General features: G+C 42.7%; 1 protein-coding gene across 3 annotated transcripts in view; it reads left to right on the top strand.

Moving 5' to 3' along the window:
* Nucleotides 1–17,620, top strand: part of rngtt (RNA guanylyltransferase and 5'-phosphatase) — a 163,546-nt gene extending 145,926 nt beyond the window's left edge. For 2 of the 3 annotated variants that reach the window (XM_045719498.1, XM_014204745.2), the window contains 4 exons: nucleotides 4,963–5,063; nucleotides 11,326–11,392; nucleotides 14,990–15,113; nucleotides 16,480–17,620. In XM_045719498.1, the coding sequence (XP_045575454.1) occupies nucleotides 4,963–5,063; nucleotides 11,326–11,392; nucleotides 14,990–15,113; nucleotides 16,480–16,646 (459 nt within the window). In that variant the 3' untranslated portion in view covers nucleotides 16,647–17,620. The remainder of the gene's footprint in view (nucleotides 1–4,962; nucleotides 5,064–11,325; nucleotides 11,393–14,989; nucleotides 15,114–16,479) is intronic. The other variant, NM_001173757.1, reaches the window with a different exon arrangement.
* The last annotated feature ends 350 nt before the right edge of the window (nucleotides 17,621–17,970 follow it).

The following is a 17,970-nucleotide window of genomic DNA, read 5'->3' as shown; positions in this document are numbered from 1 at the left end:
CTTACAGTGTTCTCTTTGTACACCAAGTCAGAATCGTAGGATAAATAAAGGGGGCATATAAGCAGACAATAAAAGCTCTTACAATATTCAATGATTGCATTTCTCAAAAACAAGTTATAGGCTACATGTGCACCACGAAGTCAGAACAGTTGGCGAAATTCAGAGGTGAAAATAGACCAACTTATTAGGGTGAGGCACAAACAGCTTACTACACAACATACTTACTGTAGTATTACTTTCTTAGCTACAGTGTACATATCTCCCTGACATATTACATCATTTATGCAGGAGCATACATGACATTTTTGGACTCACCTTGTTGTGCTGTGCTCACTTGAACGCGAAGGTGGCACAGCGGTCCTTCGTGGGCAAATTTTGTCATCAAACTTTGTCATCAAAGTCTGGTGTTCTCTGGATTTATGGCGCTTCCAAGACAACTGGGAACTCTGCACCACCTGCCCTGAATGACGGGTCATCACTGATACTGGCCAATGATTTATTACTGCGATTCTGATCCAACCATTAATGAATTCATACATTGTTGTGCCCCTGGCCTGAGAGGATGAAGTTCAATATGTAGCTAGATGTAGTAGGCTAATGTTAACTAGCTAACGGTGCACATAAATGGAAGTTAGGCTAGCGAGGAAACGTTTTAGCCAGGTAGCCTAGGACAACAAAAAATAAGTATGTACTGTATGACAGAGTGATAGACTGTTTCATCAACATGAAAGAGAGGAGGATGTCATTGGCATTTCTCTACAAGTAGGGTGAGTCATCATGTTTTTCTACTTGCATACGCACACAGAAATCAGAACCATGGTAAGCCACATCATATTTAGCTTACGTTGATTGGACTAAATCGTTTTTGGTGTCTTAGTTGTCACCGTATTAGCATAAGCACAGGTCATTTGATGTTGGTATTTGATATTTTATTAGGATCGCCATTAGCTGTTGCAAAAGCAGCAGCTACTCTTTCTGGGGTCCACACAAAACATGATTTAATACAGAACATTAATAGACAAGAACAGCTCAAGGACAGAACTACATACCTTTTTTTTTTTTTTTTTTTAAAGGCACACATAGCCTACATATCAATGCAAACACACAATATCTATTTCAAATAGGAATGTTGAAGTTGAAACAGTGCTGGAATAGTGGAGGCAGCTCCTGTTTTCTTTGTGACTTGCGGTAACTCTGTGGTTCTAAATCAATAGTTGTTTAGTGGTCCGGAAATGTCAAAACATTAACTTGACCATGCTGTAGGTCTTGTAATTGTCTTATAAACGCAGTATGCTTTGTGGCCTTCACCGAACAGAGGTTGCTATCCGGTTTTGTGGTAAAACAAGGGTGTGGTTGAATTTACTCTGCCCCGCTGTGTCCTCTTATTGTCTCGGCCTTTAGGCCCGTATATATATCACGGTCGCAAGGCACATGAATTAACAGTTTATAGAGCAAATAATGCAATTATCACAACACATAGGTTGTAATATGCATTTTACCCATGCACCTCTACTGTAATGAGCTAGTCCTAAATATATACAAAACTAAAAACAGTGCTTAACCCTAAAATAAATACTGTATTGAATAATGTGGCAATTGAGCAAGTTGAGGAGAGTGAACTGCTTGGTGTTACCCTAGATTGTAAACTGAAATGGTCAAAACATATTGATGCAATGCTTACTAAGATTGGGAGAGGTCTATCCTTGATGAAGCACTGTTCTGCTTCTTGACATCACAATCAACCGAACAAGTTCTACAGGCCCAAGTTTTATCACACCTGGACTACTGCCCAGTTATATGGTGAAGTGCTGCAAAGTAGGACATAAGCAAATTGCAGTTGGCCCAAAACAGAGCATCACGGCTGGCCCTTAAATGTACCCTGAGGGCTAATATCAAGAGATTGAGAAAAGATTGACTGCATCACTACTTGTCTTTGCGAGAGGTATTGACGTGTTGAAAGCACCAAAATGTCTGTTCAAACCGCTATTACACAGTTCAGACACCCATACATACCCCAAAGGACATGTCACCAGGGGTCTCTTCACAGTCCAGAAGTCCAGAACAGAGGGCTAAGAAACACACAGTACTATATAGAGCCAGGACTAGGTCTGTGGCGGTCATGAAATTTTGTCAGCCGGTTATTGATGTGCAAAAGTCTGCCGGTCTCACGGTAATTGACTGTTAATTAACATAAACACGTTTAGCATCTCCAAGACTCTGCATACAAACTGCATACAAGCTGCTGATGTGCGCCTTTGGAACATCTACATTAAAATATAATGAATAGATTTTATATACACCATCACAATAAATCTTTTTTGGGGGTTTTTGTCAGGTCTAAAGAAACAATATGATAGGAAGAAAATGTATTTCAGAAGAACAGAATATGAGTTGAGTATGTTATCTATGCTCCATGCCGAAGGCTTGTTCATTTAGCCGACCAGATTTTCTTGTAAGTCCCATGGCATTATTTTCTATTATATGATTTTATAGTAAGAAGAATATAATTGAATTTAGCTCAATAAAATAGAAAGGATATTTTTTCCAATTCCGGTCCGCATATGAATGGCTATGTTGACCGCGAAAGTGATCATTTGAAACAGGTCCTATACGCTAGATTTAGAGGTATTTGTAAACTTGAATTGTGAATGATACAAACCTTAGAATGTCTTAGAAATGAAAACATATATGGACTGCTACAATAGGCTATTGACGATTTCAGAAAGTAGCAAAGAAAGCTTGCGCTTTGTCCCTTGCCTCAGGCTGCAGAGCTGTTCTCTCAAGTTTTCACCCATCAGACTATACTTAATTTAATCTTGTCTTTGCAAAATTTCCAAAAACCTGATTCAGATTGAGGATATTTTTTTTATTTAACAATTTTAGAATAAGGCTGTAATGTAACAAAATGTGGAAAAAGTCAAGGGGTCTGAATACTTTCCAAATGAAATGTATGGGTGGTCCCGGGAATCGAACCCAGTACCCTGCCGTTATTAGCACCATTCTCTACCAACTGAGTGACATAATTATTATTATTATTATGTCTTGTTTTATTTATGATGTAGGCTATAGTAAATACTCTACTCTAGTTTTATACTGAGGAACTCACTGTTGGCTGGGCTTCCCGCTTGTGCCATCAAACCCCTACAATTTATCCAGAACGCTGCAGCCTGCCTGATGTTCAACCTTCCCAAGTTCTCCCATGTCACCCCTACCTCCTCACCTCCTTAATACTCGCACTTGATTTTTTTCCCTTACTAGCTTTGATCTTGCTGATAGCTACTTTATTAAGGAAACATTTATTTATTATGGCAAAATGGGATTTGTTTTGGTTTCTGTCTATAGATTCCTATACTTCTCCTTTAAATTCTTGTTGAAATCCTTGCGCCATCCTTTCCCAAGTCATGGGGATTGGTTTCTTGGAATTCTCTACTGTATATTCTTCCAGGAAATGCTTTCCTTTCCATGTTCTCTCTGGAATAGTGGGTGGAAATGGAGATGGTGGCACTATGGTGCCCATGTGATGCCTTCTTTGAGGAAATCCGTGGAGGCATAGTTCTGTTACCGGGCAACCTGACACTTACACCATTGACACACCTGTTCCTGCCCCGTCATACTGTACTCTTTACACTAGTTGCATATGAGTTAGATGAAATAAATCCCATGTACTGTATGTATATAAATCTATGTCATGCTAATTTCTATGACAACATGTAGCCTATCATCAGAACAGGTTATGAGAGTATATGGCTCCACGTTGTAGACCTCGTTGTAAGACCTAAACGCAACGTTGAATTTGTACTTCCATTTGCAGCTTTTAATTGCTTTCTCCAGAAATTAATTTCTGATCAATTATGAATTCATCTAGGCTACTCCCGCCCTTTCAATATCTATCTATAAATTGCTCTTGACAAGCTTTCTCTTTTTAACTACAATATGAGCATCCTATTTTAGACCTGACATGGAAGCTTAATTATTATCCATTATGTATAACCTGACTACCTTACTACTCATTTTTAAGACAGGATTTTTACCCTAAATTGGAAGTGGAACAAAGTCAATGTTCAAGGTTTTGAGTCATTCCCTGAACAATGTCATTTTCAGCTCTCCAAATCGATTACGAATGGAGCTTACCTTCAGACATATTGGCTGCCTTTTGAAAAATGTGGTGATTTTCTGAAGGGAGCCGTGTAAAGTACTTGGATTTTCAGTCAATTTCTCTTAAGAGTGTGAAGGTACATACTGTACCTCATGTGTTATTCTGCCTTTTAATAATTTGTTCATGGATCGAGAAATCATTGAGATGAGATTGTACTAGATTAATCCCCAAGGTGACATTAGGTTGAAAAGAGCTTGCTAAAGTTTGAGCGTGCCCCAGTACTAAGTGTACAAAATATTATTCCTAATATTGAGTTGCACCCCCTTTTTCCCACAGCCTGATCATTACACAGGTGCACCTTGTGCTGGGGACAATAAAAGTCCACCGCAGTTGTCACACAATGCCACAGTGCTACTGAGGAGTATTTCTGCCCAGTCATGTGAAATCCATTGATAAGGGCCTAATGAATCTATTTCAATTTATTTATTTCGATTTATTTTTCTTCTATGAACTGTAACTCAGTCAAATCTTTGAGATTGTTGCGTTTTTATATTTTTGTTCAGTAATAAAAACCAATCCAAAACATAGAACACAGACAACAAATAAGAGCTAAATACAGGTGATGTTCTGAGTGCATGCCAGCATGCTGTGTGTTTGGAATGAGTGATCTGACACTGACGTGTAGCTTCCTCCTTTGTGCATGTGTAGGGCGGGGGGTGTACTATTAGATCTGACTGTCTACTGTTTGTTTCCTGCTGTGTTCCTATGTGTATTATGCATGAAATGTGTGAGCTCTAGTAAGCTTTTCCTTTTGTATGACAATGAATGTCAATCTAATATCGGTCTCTCTCTTTGTGTCTCTGCAGAAATACAAAGCTGGGCGATGTGATGACATCCTCAAGTGGAAGCCGCCCAGCCTCAACTCTGTAGACTTCCGCCTCAAGATCACCAAAGTCGGAGGAGAAGGGTGAGTCACTGTTGCTAGGGAAACGCTCTGGCTGCGTGATGATTCCACTGCAAGAACAAACCCCCGTATCTTTGACACATGCGTGTAGTTGGAGACATTAAACCCAACCACATACTATAGTAGTAGTGAGCGAGTGTCAGCTAATCGCTTTCAACTGTGTTTTGTAACTTTTAGACATTTGTTTTGTTTTCGTGTGTATCATTCTTATATAAGATGTTTTTTTTCTGTGTGAGCTATACCTTGAATCGCCCATAACTACTGATATTATGTTATGCCACAGGCCCTTATTGAATTCAACTGCAATATCTGTCCAAGACCCATTGGTATTTTGTTGCCACTATACCGATAATGAAGAAGGAATTAGAAGTCAGCAGGCATTGTCATTGCCTGAACTGCAGACTTTCATTCCTTTCATTCTACATATGAAAGTCCACAAATGAATCGGATGTTTTCCTACTGATAGGCAATTTCCATCTAGCTCTCTTTTACTTTCGCCACCTGTATTAGGTTAGAACGCCATATTTATCATCAACAGATTCTCATCTCATCTTGCCAGCCTGCTCATGAAATGGTGGGAGTGTTTTTCAGAAAATACCTTCGATTAAATTGATCCATTATTCTCAGTTCCTCTGTACCTACTATCTACCCAGGCACTGCTGTGCTGTACTGTACTTTACTGGGCTGTAAAGTGTTTCCTATAGGTTCCACAGCTAATACATCAAACATGCTAAATAAGTCATGTTGGGAGTATATTTGAGAAAATGCCTGCTTGCTACCTCATTCCCTCAGCACCTTCCCAGGTACTCCTATGCTCTTCTGTGACGTGAGGTTTCTTAGTTGGCACTCTAAGACTTACTGCAGTGCGCACAGCCACTCATTCTTTTTTTTCTTTTTTTAAAGGAGACCAGAATTCCAACCACCTTTAGTTATTTGTTTTTCACAGTATAGTAGGAAAATGAGAGAGGGAGATGGACACAGAGTGGGATAGGCCGGAAAGTGTCCGAGACCGAGCTCAAACCTTGTCGCGAGTGGGGCATACTGTCAGTTTCTTTCTACATATTTGGACAAATGGATTTGTAATGTAATCTTCACTTCAACACTATTGACAGATAAAAGTAACCTAATTTAACAAATTGCACTGAAAGATTATACTTTGCAATCATTTATTAATCAAAAATTAACAGAGAAGCAATTCCATTGTGCGGAAAAAATAAGTACACCCCTAGCTTCAATAGCTGGTGTTGCCCCGTTTGGCTGAAATAACTTAATGTAGCCATTTCTTGTCACTGTCGATCAGTCTCTTACATCAACTGGGAGGAATTCTTGCCTACTCTTCTTTACAGTAATGCTAGAACTGTGTCAGGTACTGCTAGAACCGTGAGGGCTTTCTTGCATGCCTGGCCTGCTTCGATTCCCCCCACAGCATTTCAATAGGATTATCTTTTGAGCCATTCTCTTGTAGCTTGGCTTTTGTGTTTTGGATCGTTGTCCTGTTGCAAGATCCATGTACGGTTCAGCTTCAGCTCTTTTGACAGATGGCCTCACATTCTCCTCAAGAATTCTCTGGTACAATATGGAATTCATGGTTGACTCAATGATGGCAAGTTGGCCAGGCCCTCAGGCAGCAAAGCAGCCCCAAACCATGATGTCACCGCCTCCATGCTTTACGGTTGGTGTGAGGTTCTTCTGTTCAAAGGCAGTTTTTTTTTTTTGCCAAACAAGGCGTCTGGCATTGCGGCCAAACAACTCGACCTTTGACTCATCTGTGAAGAGAACATTGTTCCAGTAGTTTTGGTCTTTACCCAGGTGTTGTCTGGCAAACGTTAGTCGTGTCTTGATATAATGTTTTGAAAGCAGAGGCTTATTCCTTCCTGCCCTCCCAGGTAGGCCACGTTTGTGCAGTCTCTTTCTGACAGTTGACTCATTCACTCCGACATTGACTGTGGCAAGAGAGGCCTGTAGATCCCTTGATGTTACTTCTATGAGCATCTTTCGGTGAGCTTTTGGGCTACATTTGGTGGAACGGTCTGTCCTCGGTAGATTGCCAGTGGTCTGGAATTTCCTCCATTTGTAGATGATCCGTCGAACAGTGGAGAATTATGTTCTTTTAATTGCTTGGAAATGGATTTGTAACCCCTCTTAGACTCATGGGCATCAATAATCTGGAATAGTATTTTTGATGTTGGCGTGACGTGTAACCACACACCCATTTGGTAAAGACCAAACCAGACCAAGTTTCTAAACTTTTTGGAAGGCTGGACTCTCTAATGATTTTATTATCATTTGCACCTGTTTTGGTGCACCTGATTCAAATTTGCGATTTTATGTGATGGTAAAGGTAGGGGTGTACTAACTTTTTCAGCAAAAGGAAATTGCATTTTTGTTTATTTTAATTACATAACATTATCTAAGTTGACTTTTTTGTGTGATTTTATTTATTTATTTTTTACATTTTTTTTAATCGGATTACCTTTATCAATAAAAAAATTATAATAATTAAAGAACTTTCCAGGGTGTGTACTTACTTTTTCACATGACTGTATTTGTCAGGAGCTAAGACCGTTACAACGAACTCTGGCACACCAATGATTTTATTTCAGCTCATGAAATATGGGACTAACACTGTACATGTTGCGTTTATATTTTTGTTCAGTGTAGTTCTGATAGTGCTGTTAGCTGGCAGAGTAGCGCTCCTCTGCTTCTCCTCAGAGCCTACTAGTGGTGCAGGTCATTAAGTATGTCTTTGTTTCAGTTAGAGAAGACAGAGAAGAAACAAGTGCTTGTTTATCTGCCCACTCCATCCCTCAGCGTGTCTCTCTCTCTCTGTGCTACAGAGAAGAAGCCGCTCACAGTCTCATGACTTTCATCACCTCAACTGAAAAACAGGAGGAGAAGCCGAGAGAAAAGGATGTATAGGTGGAGGGAGGAAAGGAGGATGGAGAGAGAGAGCAGGGAGAAGAGGGAGCGTGAGAGAGAGAAGACAGTTAGCGAAAGAGACAGCAAGTAATTTAAGGAGTTTTACCATGGGCATGGAAGAAGTAGTGCTTTGGTTTCTGACATGGCAACTTGATTTATGGATTAATCGAGTTCAGTTTCTCTCTGAAGAGGCTACCTCTAATTGGGCCAATAAACCATTTTCTGCATGCGTCATTGTAAATTCAACCAATCGGGGTGAGACCTGACTGCACTACAGCCCCTGTTAAAGCGATATGTGGATATGAATCACGGCAGCCCAGGTGGACTGGACAGGGCCACTCCACAGGGTGCCAGGCAGACGTATTTGATACTGCATCACATTACAGTGGATTACCTGCAGAATGCTCACAGCTGCATATCAGAAGTCGCAATTAATACATGTAGGGAGAGAATGCAAACCAGAGTAACAAACATTCCATTAAAAACACTGTGTGAATATGAATTACCAAAGCTGAGGCGGAGTGGACATCCTCCACGGGGGCCAGCCATGTCTGGGCATGTTCTGACTCTGCCTGGCCTCTGTCATATGGGATAATGGTGTTGTCACACCAACTGACAGGTCTGGGCGGAGTTACAGCCACACACTTGCAATAGAACTCTCCAGCTTGTAGTCCTAAAAACTGGAAATGAGTTACCTCTGGTTCGTTCAGCCATTCCTAGGGGAATATTCATGGGGAAAGAATTGGGTTTTTGGATAAATGCCAAAAATAAGGTCTGGGGTTAGTTAATGGGCTTAGGCTACAGGGTCTGTAGTGATGCCTCTAGCGCTGAGAGGCAGTGACTTAGACCGCTGCGCCACTCGGGAGCCCAATTAGCTAACATTAGCTAATGAAGATTATCTCACAGAACAAAACATAGAAACTAAGCCTGTGTTTACCACAGACCTTATTTTCAGCATTTTTCCAAAAACCCAAAAAATCTCAACTTCCCCATAGGCTTTGGCCAATAAGCCATGGCGGGGTTAGTGCCTACAAAAAGACGCTGTTACTATTGCTCTCTATTAACAGGTCTGTTGTCCTTGGAAAAAGCTTAGCTCAAAACTTCCCACCTCAGTACAGCATATGCATACCAAATGTTCCACCTCGTAAAGCAAAAAGTGAGTAATCTGTGTCCACTTTTATCAGCTGCTAAACAGGACTCCAGGGAGATTAGGCTTGATGGCCCTGCAGGAAAGCAGCTTACAGCAGGCAGGCAGGGAATGAGGCTTTAGTTTACATACCCCTGGCCTCCTGGCCTCCCAGCCAGCTGCAGTGGCAAGAGACGGAGGCTGAGTCTTAAATAGCACCCTTTTCCCTGTCTAGTGCACTACTTTTAGCCAGAGCCCTATATGCCCTGGTCAAAAGTTGTCCACTATATAGGGAAATACGGTAGCATTTGGGATGCTGCCAGAGATCCATCTGGTTCCATCCTTCAGCATCTAGAAGGAGATCTGTCAGGGCAATACATGTTCCTTTGGACAGTATTCTCTCTGTGAAATGACTGTTGTGCATGTAGAACAAGTTATCTGGAATGCCCTTGTGGCCCACAGCCCTTGCTGGCAGCTCAGCCCCAGTCCATTTGAAGCTCGTTGGACGAAGGCCGTTTCAATACACTGGAGCTGTATCGTTGACTGTGGCTCTCTGTGATTTGGGGATTCAAACTAAGTCCTGTTCCCAAATGTGTTTGATTCAATTTGGGTAATGTACGCTATAAATGCACGTTATCACCTTTACTCAGTGGATTTTAGGTCATTTGTACCTCAATTGAGCAATCATCCAACGCAGCATGAAACGCTAAGTAACACATACAGCCCAGAGTAACCTATTCAGATTGCAGTGGAACGTCAACTTAGCGTGTCACGTAAAGATCCAGAAATTGAAATGACAGAGGCCACAGGCAGACTGTCATTTCACAGTATCAGCCTTAATGACTGTGATACATTCGGTTATTTTCGGAGCACCATGTCAATAGAATTGTACATTTTGTCATGGTTAACTTTTTTGTCAGTGACGAGGGCTTGGTAAATACACAGCCATACAGTTTAGGAGAGCAAAGTAGGCTCTTTTAGGAAAGTTGGACGTCGGACAGAGGTTGGGTGTGAAGTGAAAGGTTATGTTGTGAACTCTCAGGGTTGCTCTCCAGTTGTTTCCATCAGTTCATGGAAGGCCGGCGGGTTCAATGGTGGTGTTGGCGGCTGCTTCCTGCCTGCCCTCTCTTCACCACCGTCATTACAAAGGAAAAGGGAGTGGAGAGGCAGTCCCCTCCCCTTCCCCTTAATGCGCGTTCTGCTCACCCAAATCCATGTATACCCAATAGGTGGTCTCCAACAGGATGACCCAACATGGTGGGTGAGATTAAATCCACCCACTGTGGTTTGAACATCAGTTCCGCTAGCCCCCTCTATTCCGCCGGTGCGTCTCGCTGGTTAAGTGATGCTGTAGGGAGAACCAGGAGCAGGAAGCCGGTGACAGTATCGTCAGAGACCGTGTTTAGGTCTGGTGGGGGGAGGGTTCGGGTGCATATTAACAGCAGACGATCCCGAAATAACCATGGGCAGCCAAGCTGGTGGGGGGGGGGGGTGATGAGTGTGTCATTAAGGCCAGCTGTGAGGCATGCTCCCTGGGATGAGACCGAAAAGCACATGGCTACAGGAACAGGGGGGCCAGTGAACCACTTGTTTGGGGCCTCACACACACAAACCCCTGCTAAACCCACATTACGGTGGATTAACTGCCGAGCACTCACAGCTGGTGATCAGAAATCACAATTAAAATAGCTGACGTAGAGACAGACGGAGAGGATGTAAAACCGTTAGAACATTCCAGGCAGAAGGTGCTCAGTTTGATGCCTGTGGGTTTTGGGCATAGCTGTAATTGCCCCCCAGATGTGGCATCGTCACCGTCACGTGTTTGCAGTCAGTACCCTTCATGCTGAACCTCCAGATGCGCTGAGAAAAAGGCTACATTCCAAACATCTTTCCTTCCTCCCAAGGTCTATCCTTGTTCCCTTCACTGATTTGAAAGGAAATTACTGGTGTAAGAATGAGTGCACACTTCAGGACAAAGCCGATATTATTGTGACGCACCCAGAGATGGGAGGTGTGATGGTGGATGTTGGCAGCATATCATTCTGTTACTAGCTGGTAATCAGCGGTGTGCAGTAGTAGGCTTACTCTGTTGTCGGGGAGAGCCATTGTTCCCTCTCTCTCTCTCTAACGAGCAGAGCGGAGGGTGCTGTGTTGCGCTTTGATGCTCAGGGTGACCTCAGGGAGTCTTGGGGTGTTAATGAAGATGTTTTGTCTTTGCAGGTTGCTCCCCCAGACTGTCGGATTGCTCTACGTCGGCAGCCGTGACATGCCCTTTGCACAGATGAAGGTGAGATAAGAAGCTGGATGTGTTGCTAAATTCAACCCAACACCCACACAGAACGCTGTAAGCCCAGGCCATGAAAAAATATCTGCCTAACAACACCAAGTGAGCCTGCACCATCTATGACCGATCTGTTTAAGTCAGACACCACCGGCGTTTATGGTGAAAGCAACAGGTAGCAGTGAAACGAGAGGAGCCTTTAATGGTGTGGGAATATGTAAATGTGTACATCACCTGCCCAGATAGTGATCAATTTCCCAGGGGAGGGACAGTGTAATGCATCTCAGTCTCATTGTATAATACTTATGTGTGGGTTAATGACAGTGCTTAATTTTATCCAGATCATGCCTTAACAGGATCCGGCACCTCTCAGTTTTGGACTGTTTCGTACCGGTAGCGCTCCTGGCATGAAAAATAATTTTCACTCTGTGCAATGTAAAACTTCCAATAAAAACGATGTGTACATTCGAGTTGCATCTTCTCTAATTCTCCTGCCCCCTAAAAAAACGTTAATGTTAAAACATGCCTCATATTCTAAAAATTGATTTGTGTTGGGCCACCCCGGGTTAATGGTTTGCGCAACATTGTAGCCCAGAGACAGACCAACGCATGGCCGTTAATGTGGTATGAGAGAGAAGCACGCCTAAATCTCTCACAACTAGATTCACTGAAATGAAATAATTCCGAATTCTACACCAGGAGCAGACTTATAATTTAGCCACAGAGGATCAATAGCTTATTTTTTTTAAATGGTGTGTAGGCCAATCACATGCATGGCCTACAGTCAGGAACGTGCGCAACTCTGTCGGTGAACAGCATGCAGCCAAAACAGTCCTTTCGCAAATATTTCAAATGCACAGGTTGGAAAGAAAATGGCTCCTGCTGAAAAGAGAATACTAATCTGTCTGTAGTCTACCAAAAATGTGTTATCTTCCAAATTGGCCTATTGCGCGAACAGCACTGTTTTACAAAGTAAAATAAGAGAGCTTTTGGCACGAACGCATCTGCCGTCACAGGTGAGTGAGCTGCGCGTCATTGGGTGAGTCAGTGAAATTGGAAAGCTGTTTTAGGACTATCATTTTCTCCTCACATCGTGCAATATGTCTGTCTTCACACACCTAGGCCTAGGCAATTATTGGTGGATTCAAGACATGGTTGTTTTTTATTGATCTCAGATATTCTTAGTTTGTCAGTAGCCTGGCATTTTGATCATTTGTGCAGCGTTAAAAAAAGATTCAGTCATGTAAAATGATGTAGAATTGCATGAAATGCGTTAATAAGGCCACATAAAAGGCTACAAAAAATGTTCCCCCATGTTTGAAACTTTTGCAAGCACCTTTACTCTACTGCTCTATGCCACTACACAAAAGTGATGATAATGCATGCAATGCTTTATTAAAAAGGGGATTTTTCTTTTTTAATGAGTTCTGTTACCTCAGCTCAGAGCCCCCCAGGTCCCCCCACCCCCCTCTCTCCCTCACTTTTTTTTATCCGGCACCTCCCGATTTACAAATTAAGCACTAGTTAATGGGACACATTTGATGTATGCCTATTTGCCTCTAGATTGTTTCGGTAATTTCAGACTCAATTCTTTAGTAATTTTAGGAAAAATAATTGACATAAAAGATCTTGATTTGATATGCTTTAATTGTTAGTTCTATTTTTGTTCCATACAGAAGCAACTTCTTATGACTTGCTAGTTTGTCTTCTTTTAAGGCCCTGGATATTTTCCAAGTAGATAATTGACTGCTTTAATGCAGACAGAAATCAATATACCCTTCAATCTCTCTCCAAAACGAAACAAATTTGCATCTGTCTGTGGTGACTCTGTTTGTGTGTCATTTTTTTTGGGGGGGGGGGTGCTTTGTCTATAGCCTATCAGTCACACATTTCCTATGAACTCTCAACTTAGCATTTTGCTTTAGTCCACCAATTAGTGTACTCGCGTGTCTTCCACTCATTTCACAGACGTTATCTGTCTTTGACGATCAGTATGACCCTCCAGTAGCCAGACATTGACCTCACTTAATGGCACAGTGCGAGACTGTTAACACTCTTCCCATTTAAAAGGTGGATGTGTAGAGGCGTTAATGCACTGCTGTTGTTCTTAACGGAGTCATGTTGTTTATGAGTCAATCGGTCACAGCTGTGACACTATAATGAAGCACAATATCGTTTTTTCCTCCCATAGCGGAATTGCTGGTCCTTAACTTGCCATGATTGGAAGAGAGGTGCATGGAGGACGGATTGACGTAGTTATTATATTGTCCCATTGAAAACACAGAATAATAGATTGGGGGGATCGTGAGTTTTCCATTTGCCGGAGTCTCCTGCTAGATGGCTGCAGGAGTGAGACCATAATGAAGTGGATTTGGACAGATTAAACACCAAGCAGCCAGCATTTCACACACAACTAGGATGGGATCCCAGCAAACAGGACAGACTCCACTCCCTGCCTGACAAACTTGCCTCCTGCATTGTTATTTGGCAGCTCGCCCCGCTTGGCTTTGTGTAACACATTTCTTCGCCCGTTCTGTCACTCCTCCTGAGTTTAGTCTCTCAGCTATTCTTAGGAAGGTCTGGGGAAAAATGTGTTTGGTTTGGAAATGGAACCTAATCGACAGATCACGACAGCTAAATGTGTGCGTGTTCTCATTTTAATAGCGGAGTACGGCGACTTGGCTCTGAGACACTAGTGATACGGCTAGTGTGAGAACGTGTACTCCCTGAGTCTTAAAATGTGTGATTTTGGGTTGATCCCACTTTAATTTTCAAGGTCATGCTATCTGTGGTGTGATGTCCACCTGAGCATGTCCCCTCCATCTCGTACAAACAAACACATTCTCAACACCCTTTTTCTCTCTCTATACACACACACACACACACACACACACACACACACACACACACACACACACACACACCCCTCCCTTCCCTGTTGAGTACCCAGATGCCCTTCTCTCCAAGAGCAATCGGGCTCTTACTTAGGGCTTGGTCTTGCCAGTTAAGGTGTTGTGCTCCTGGCAGGGCTGCCCACTCCCTGGCGTCTGCCGGCCCTTCATCTGCTCAGGGGCAGCCTGGCAGCGGGCCCACGCCAGTCATCTGAGCCCGCGCCAGCTTGACCCTAGAAGTGTGATCTCTGCCCCACTCTCCGTAGCTTCTTAAACACCACCTCACCCATGTAGATGGATATTAAATCATTGAACATTCAATATCAGTGGAACTTAAGACCAAAGCGATGAGCGCTTCGTAATGAAGTTTGCCTCATCCTATATCACCTTTGACTTTGTGCATTAGTAGAAGGTGCCTGTTTGATTTGCTGTTAAGGGATCCAGCTACTAAATAGCACATATGGTAGTTTTTGAAAACGGAATCTAGGTAATCACGCTCATGACAAAAGGGCAACAGATGACACAAATACCAGTCCTGATATGCACAGTGTTCAATTGTACATACGATGTACACACTGTCTAACTGTTAACTGCTGTATAATGTAAGTCCCAATATTGTGACCGGAGGACCAGAATTATATTTGTCAATAATATACTATAAATGTTTACCTTCTAAACCAACCACATTGACCTCTCCTCTCTCCTTCTATAGGCCTCCAAGGAGCTGAAGCAGTACGACAACAAGATCATCGAGTGCTCCTTTAACAACAACACCTGGGTGTTCATGAGACAGAGGGTAGACAAGAGCTTCCCCAACTCTTACGACACAGCCATGGGTGAGTGAGCAGGGTGTTCCCCAAAAATGTTTGCCATACAAAATCAATGCTATTTGGCTGCCAGCTGGTGCTTATTGGACACACTGGGTGAGAGCATGCCTGCCTGTCCTACCTGGCTGCCTGACTGGCCCTGGAGCAATCTGGATTAATATCTGCAGCCTCTTTATCTCTGTCTACAATAAGACAATCACTGGGCCTAATAGATTAATGGCTTAGTTCATCTATATTTCACACACACATCCTGTCTTACTTTAGTGCTTTAATGCCCATGTTTTTTAATTGTGTGTGTGTGTGTGTGTGTGTGTGTGTGTTGGTTCTTCAAACCTTGTGAGGACCTGAAATCCCCAAAAGTCCCCACGAGGATAGTAAAACAAGAAAAAATGTCCCACGTCCCCATGAGAACAAAGGTCATTTTAATCTTAGGGTTAAGGGTTACAGTTAGGGTTATGGGAAATATGATTTTGAATGGAAATCAATTTTAGGTCCCTACGAGGATAGAAGAACAAAGTGCGTGCGTGCGTGCGTGCGTGCCCGCCCAAGAGAAAAGAGAATACACTTGCATATAGGAGAGCAACTTATTCTCTTGGTGTATGATGTTCATTATTCTGTTTTTCTTTTATTGTAGCAATGTCCACTGATGGTATACCATACTCTTTCTTTTTGCCTTCTCGGTTTCCCAACTGTTTGTTGAATGCTTGAATTCTGCCAGCCTTCTAGCTGCAAATGTCAAGGGAGCCTAAACATAGAAAACAAACATATATTTTGAAGTTCCTGAAACTTCCTCAAAGGAATCTGAGTATTTTTGGAAGGTTACCGTGTATTAGAGTTGCTGTAATATCGGTTAACCCAGAACCGAAGTCCTGCGTACTTGGTCAGTTGCTCGATTTAATTCTGTGTCCATACGTGTTAAGAGAAGAGGTAGAACGAGGATCGGAACCAGAACGAAGAACTCCACCCTCTCTCTTTGCAAGTCTATGAACAAAATGCCCCCATCCCCCTCGTCCCCTTTCTGAAATTTGAAAGATCCTAAGACGTGAAAGATCGTGATTTGTCCAAATAACCAATGACGGAAAAAACCCAAACGGAACTAATGTTGCTCGGTTTCTCAAGGATCCAGTTGTATCATGAAAGATCTATGGTACCATTTATGTTTATGTGGTCTGTCCACGAGAGATTAGAGTTGCTGCCGTACACTTGTGCCCTGAGGTAAGACATAAAAGGAAAAGGTTTAAAACTACCTTGACTTTTGGTATTTTTTTCTGTGTAGCTGCAGAAACAGCCTGATTTAGAGGTGGACCAAGCCCAGGAAGAGTCCATCATCATGTCTGAGCTAACTTCCTGTCTGTGTCTCTCTCTTCTCTTCCAGCTGTGTGTAACAGCATCCAGTATCCTGTCACGAAAGAAAACCTCTATGAGTTTCTGGACCGCTGTGCCCTGGGAGCCCAAGGACAGAACCGGAAACGCCCCTCTGACCCAGACACGGAGCTCATGCCCCCTCCCGCTCCAAAGAGACCCAACCGGGCTGCACCGTAGAGCACCACACAGCGAGAATGGGCTGGGCCAGTGTAGAAATGTGTGTATGTGGCTTGCAGAGGAAGGTCCTTCATGGCTACAGCCCCCCTCGTCCCTAGTCCCGTCGTCGTCCCCCTCAGTGACACAGACATTTGGAAAGCCCCTCTTATCTCTGACCATTTGTTTGTCGGCCTCTAAAAGGCTTTCTTAATTAAAGACTTTAAAAAGATCTGATTGAATTGCTTAGAGATCCCCTTAGATATCCCCATGTAGCACCCCTTCTCCCTGTAATTGCTATGGTACTTAAAAAGGATTAAGAAAAACATAATGTTGAATTTTGATTTTATTTTTTTATTTCCCTTTTCTTAAGGATCTCCCAACTATTCTATTGGTCAACAACAGACAAATTGGTATTATGACTACAACAGCACCTGACTATGCAGATCTTGTAAATGTTTTGTCTAGCTATTTGTATTTGGGAGGGCGGTAATCAGATGGGAAACAAACAATCATCTGATGCCTCCTCTCCACCCTTTCTCGATCTCCCAACAGTGACGTGAAGGAACTCACAAGCACATATTTCCATGTATTGTTTTAGTAGCAAGAGAGGGCTATTCCTCTGACATATTCTGACATTTAGTAGTTGACAACATTAGTAACCATGACAGGCATTATCCTCAGTGGGTGTGTAACAAACGCACCCTGCCTCCACGTTACGTTACCATGCCGTCAGACCCCAGAATAAACTCGGCAGCCGCTCGGGAAATGTGATGATAGAAGCACGCCGCTCCTCCTTTGTTTTTTCCATTTGTATTTTTCTTCTCTAATGTGTGTAGGACAATATTTCAACACTTGTCCCCGACCCCTGCTTTTGTAACAGCTACTCCCCTTAAGGACTGTCCTGGTTCATAACAGAATGTGACTGGTTTACTGCATTTGTTGTTTGGTTTGATCCATTAAAGCAATACATGTGAAAAGGGAATATAGTTCCAACAGAGCTTGTTCATACTCACTTATTTCCTGCTGATTACAGATTACTGATTCCATGTTGCTCGATCTTAAAATGAAATACCATTTGAGGAATATTCCTTTGTTTCTATCTCGTGTGTATTTTGCGTATTTCCGGTCTATTTGGTTGTATTTTTGTCTGCCTAGTGTGTGTGTGCATGTGCGTCTGTCTTTCTGAATGTTTCTGTCTGTTTGTGCCCTTCTTGCAACAAGGGAACAGACAGAGGGGGTAGATGAAGTTGTACTGCCAAGGCACTTTCCCCTCTTGCAGCACATGAAAGCTGCTCGATCCTCATCAAAGCCACTCTACCTTTTTTTCTTGTATTCGGCAGCCTCA

Source organism: Salmo salar, chromosome ssa06 (assembly GCF_905237065.1).
Source record: "Salmo salar chromosome ssa06, Ssal_v3.1, whole genome shotgun sequence".
NCBI classification, from domain to species: domain Eukaryota; kingdom Metazoa; phylum Chordata; class Actinopteri; order Salmoniformes; family Salmonidae; genus Salmo; species Salmo salar.
This window is presented reverse-complemented; position numbering and strand designations above follow the sequence as displayed.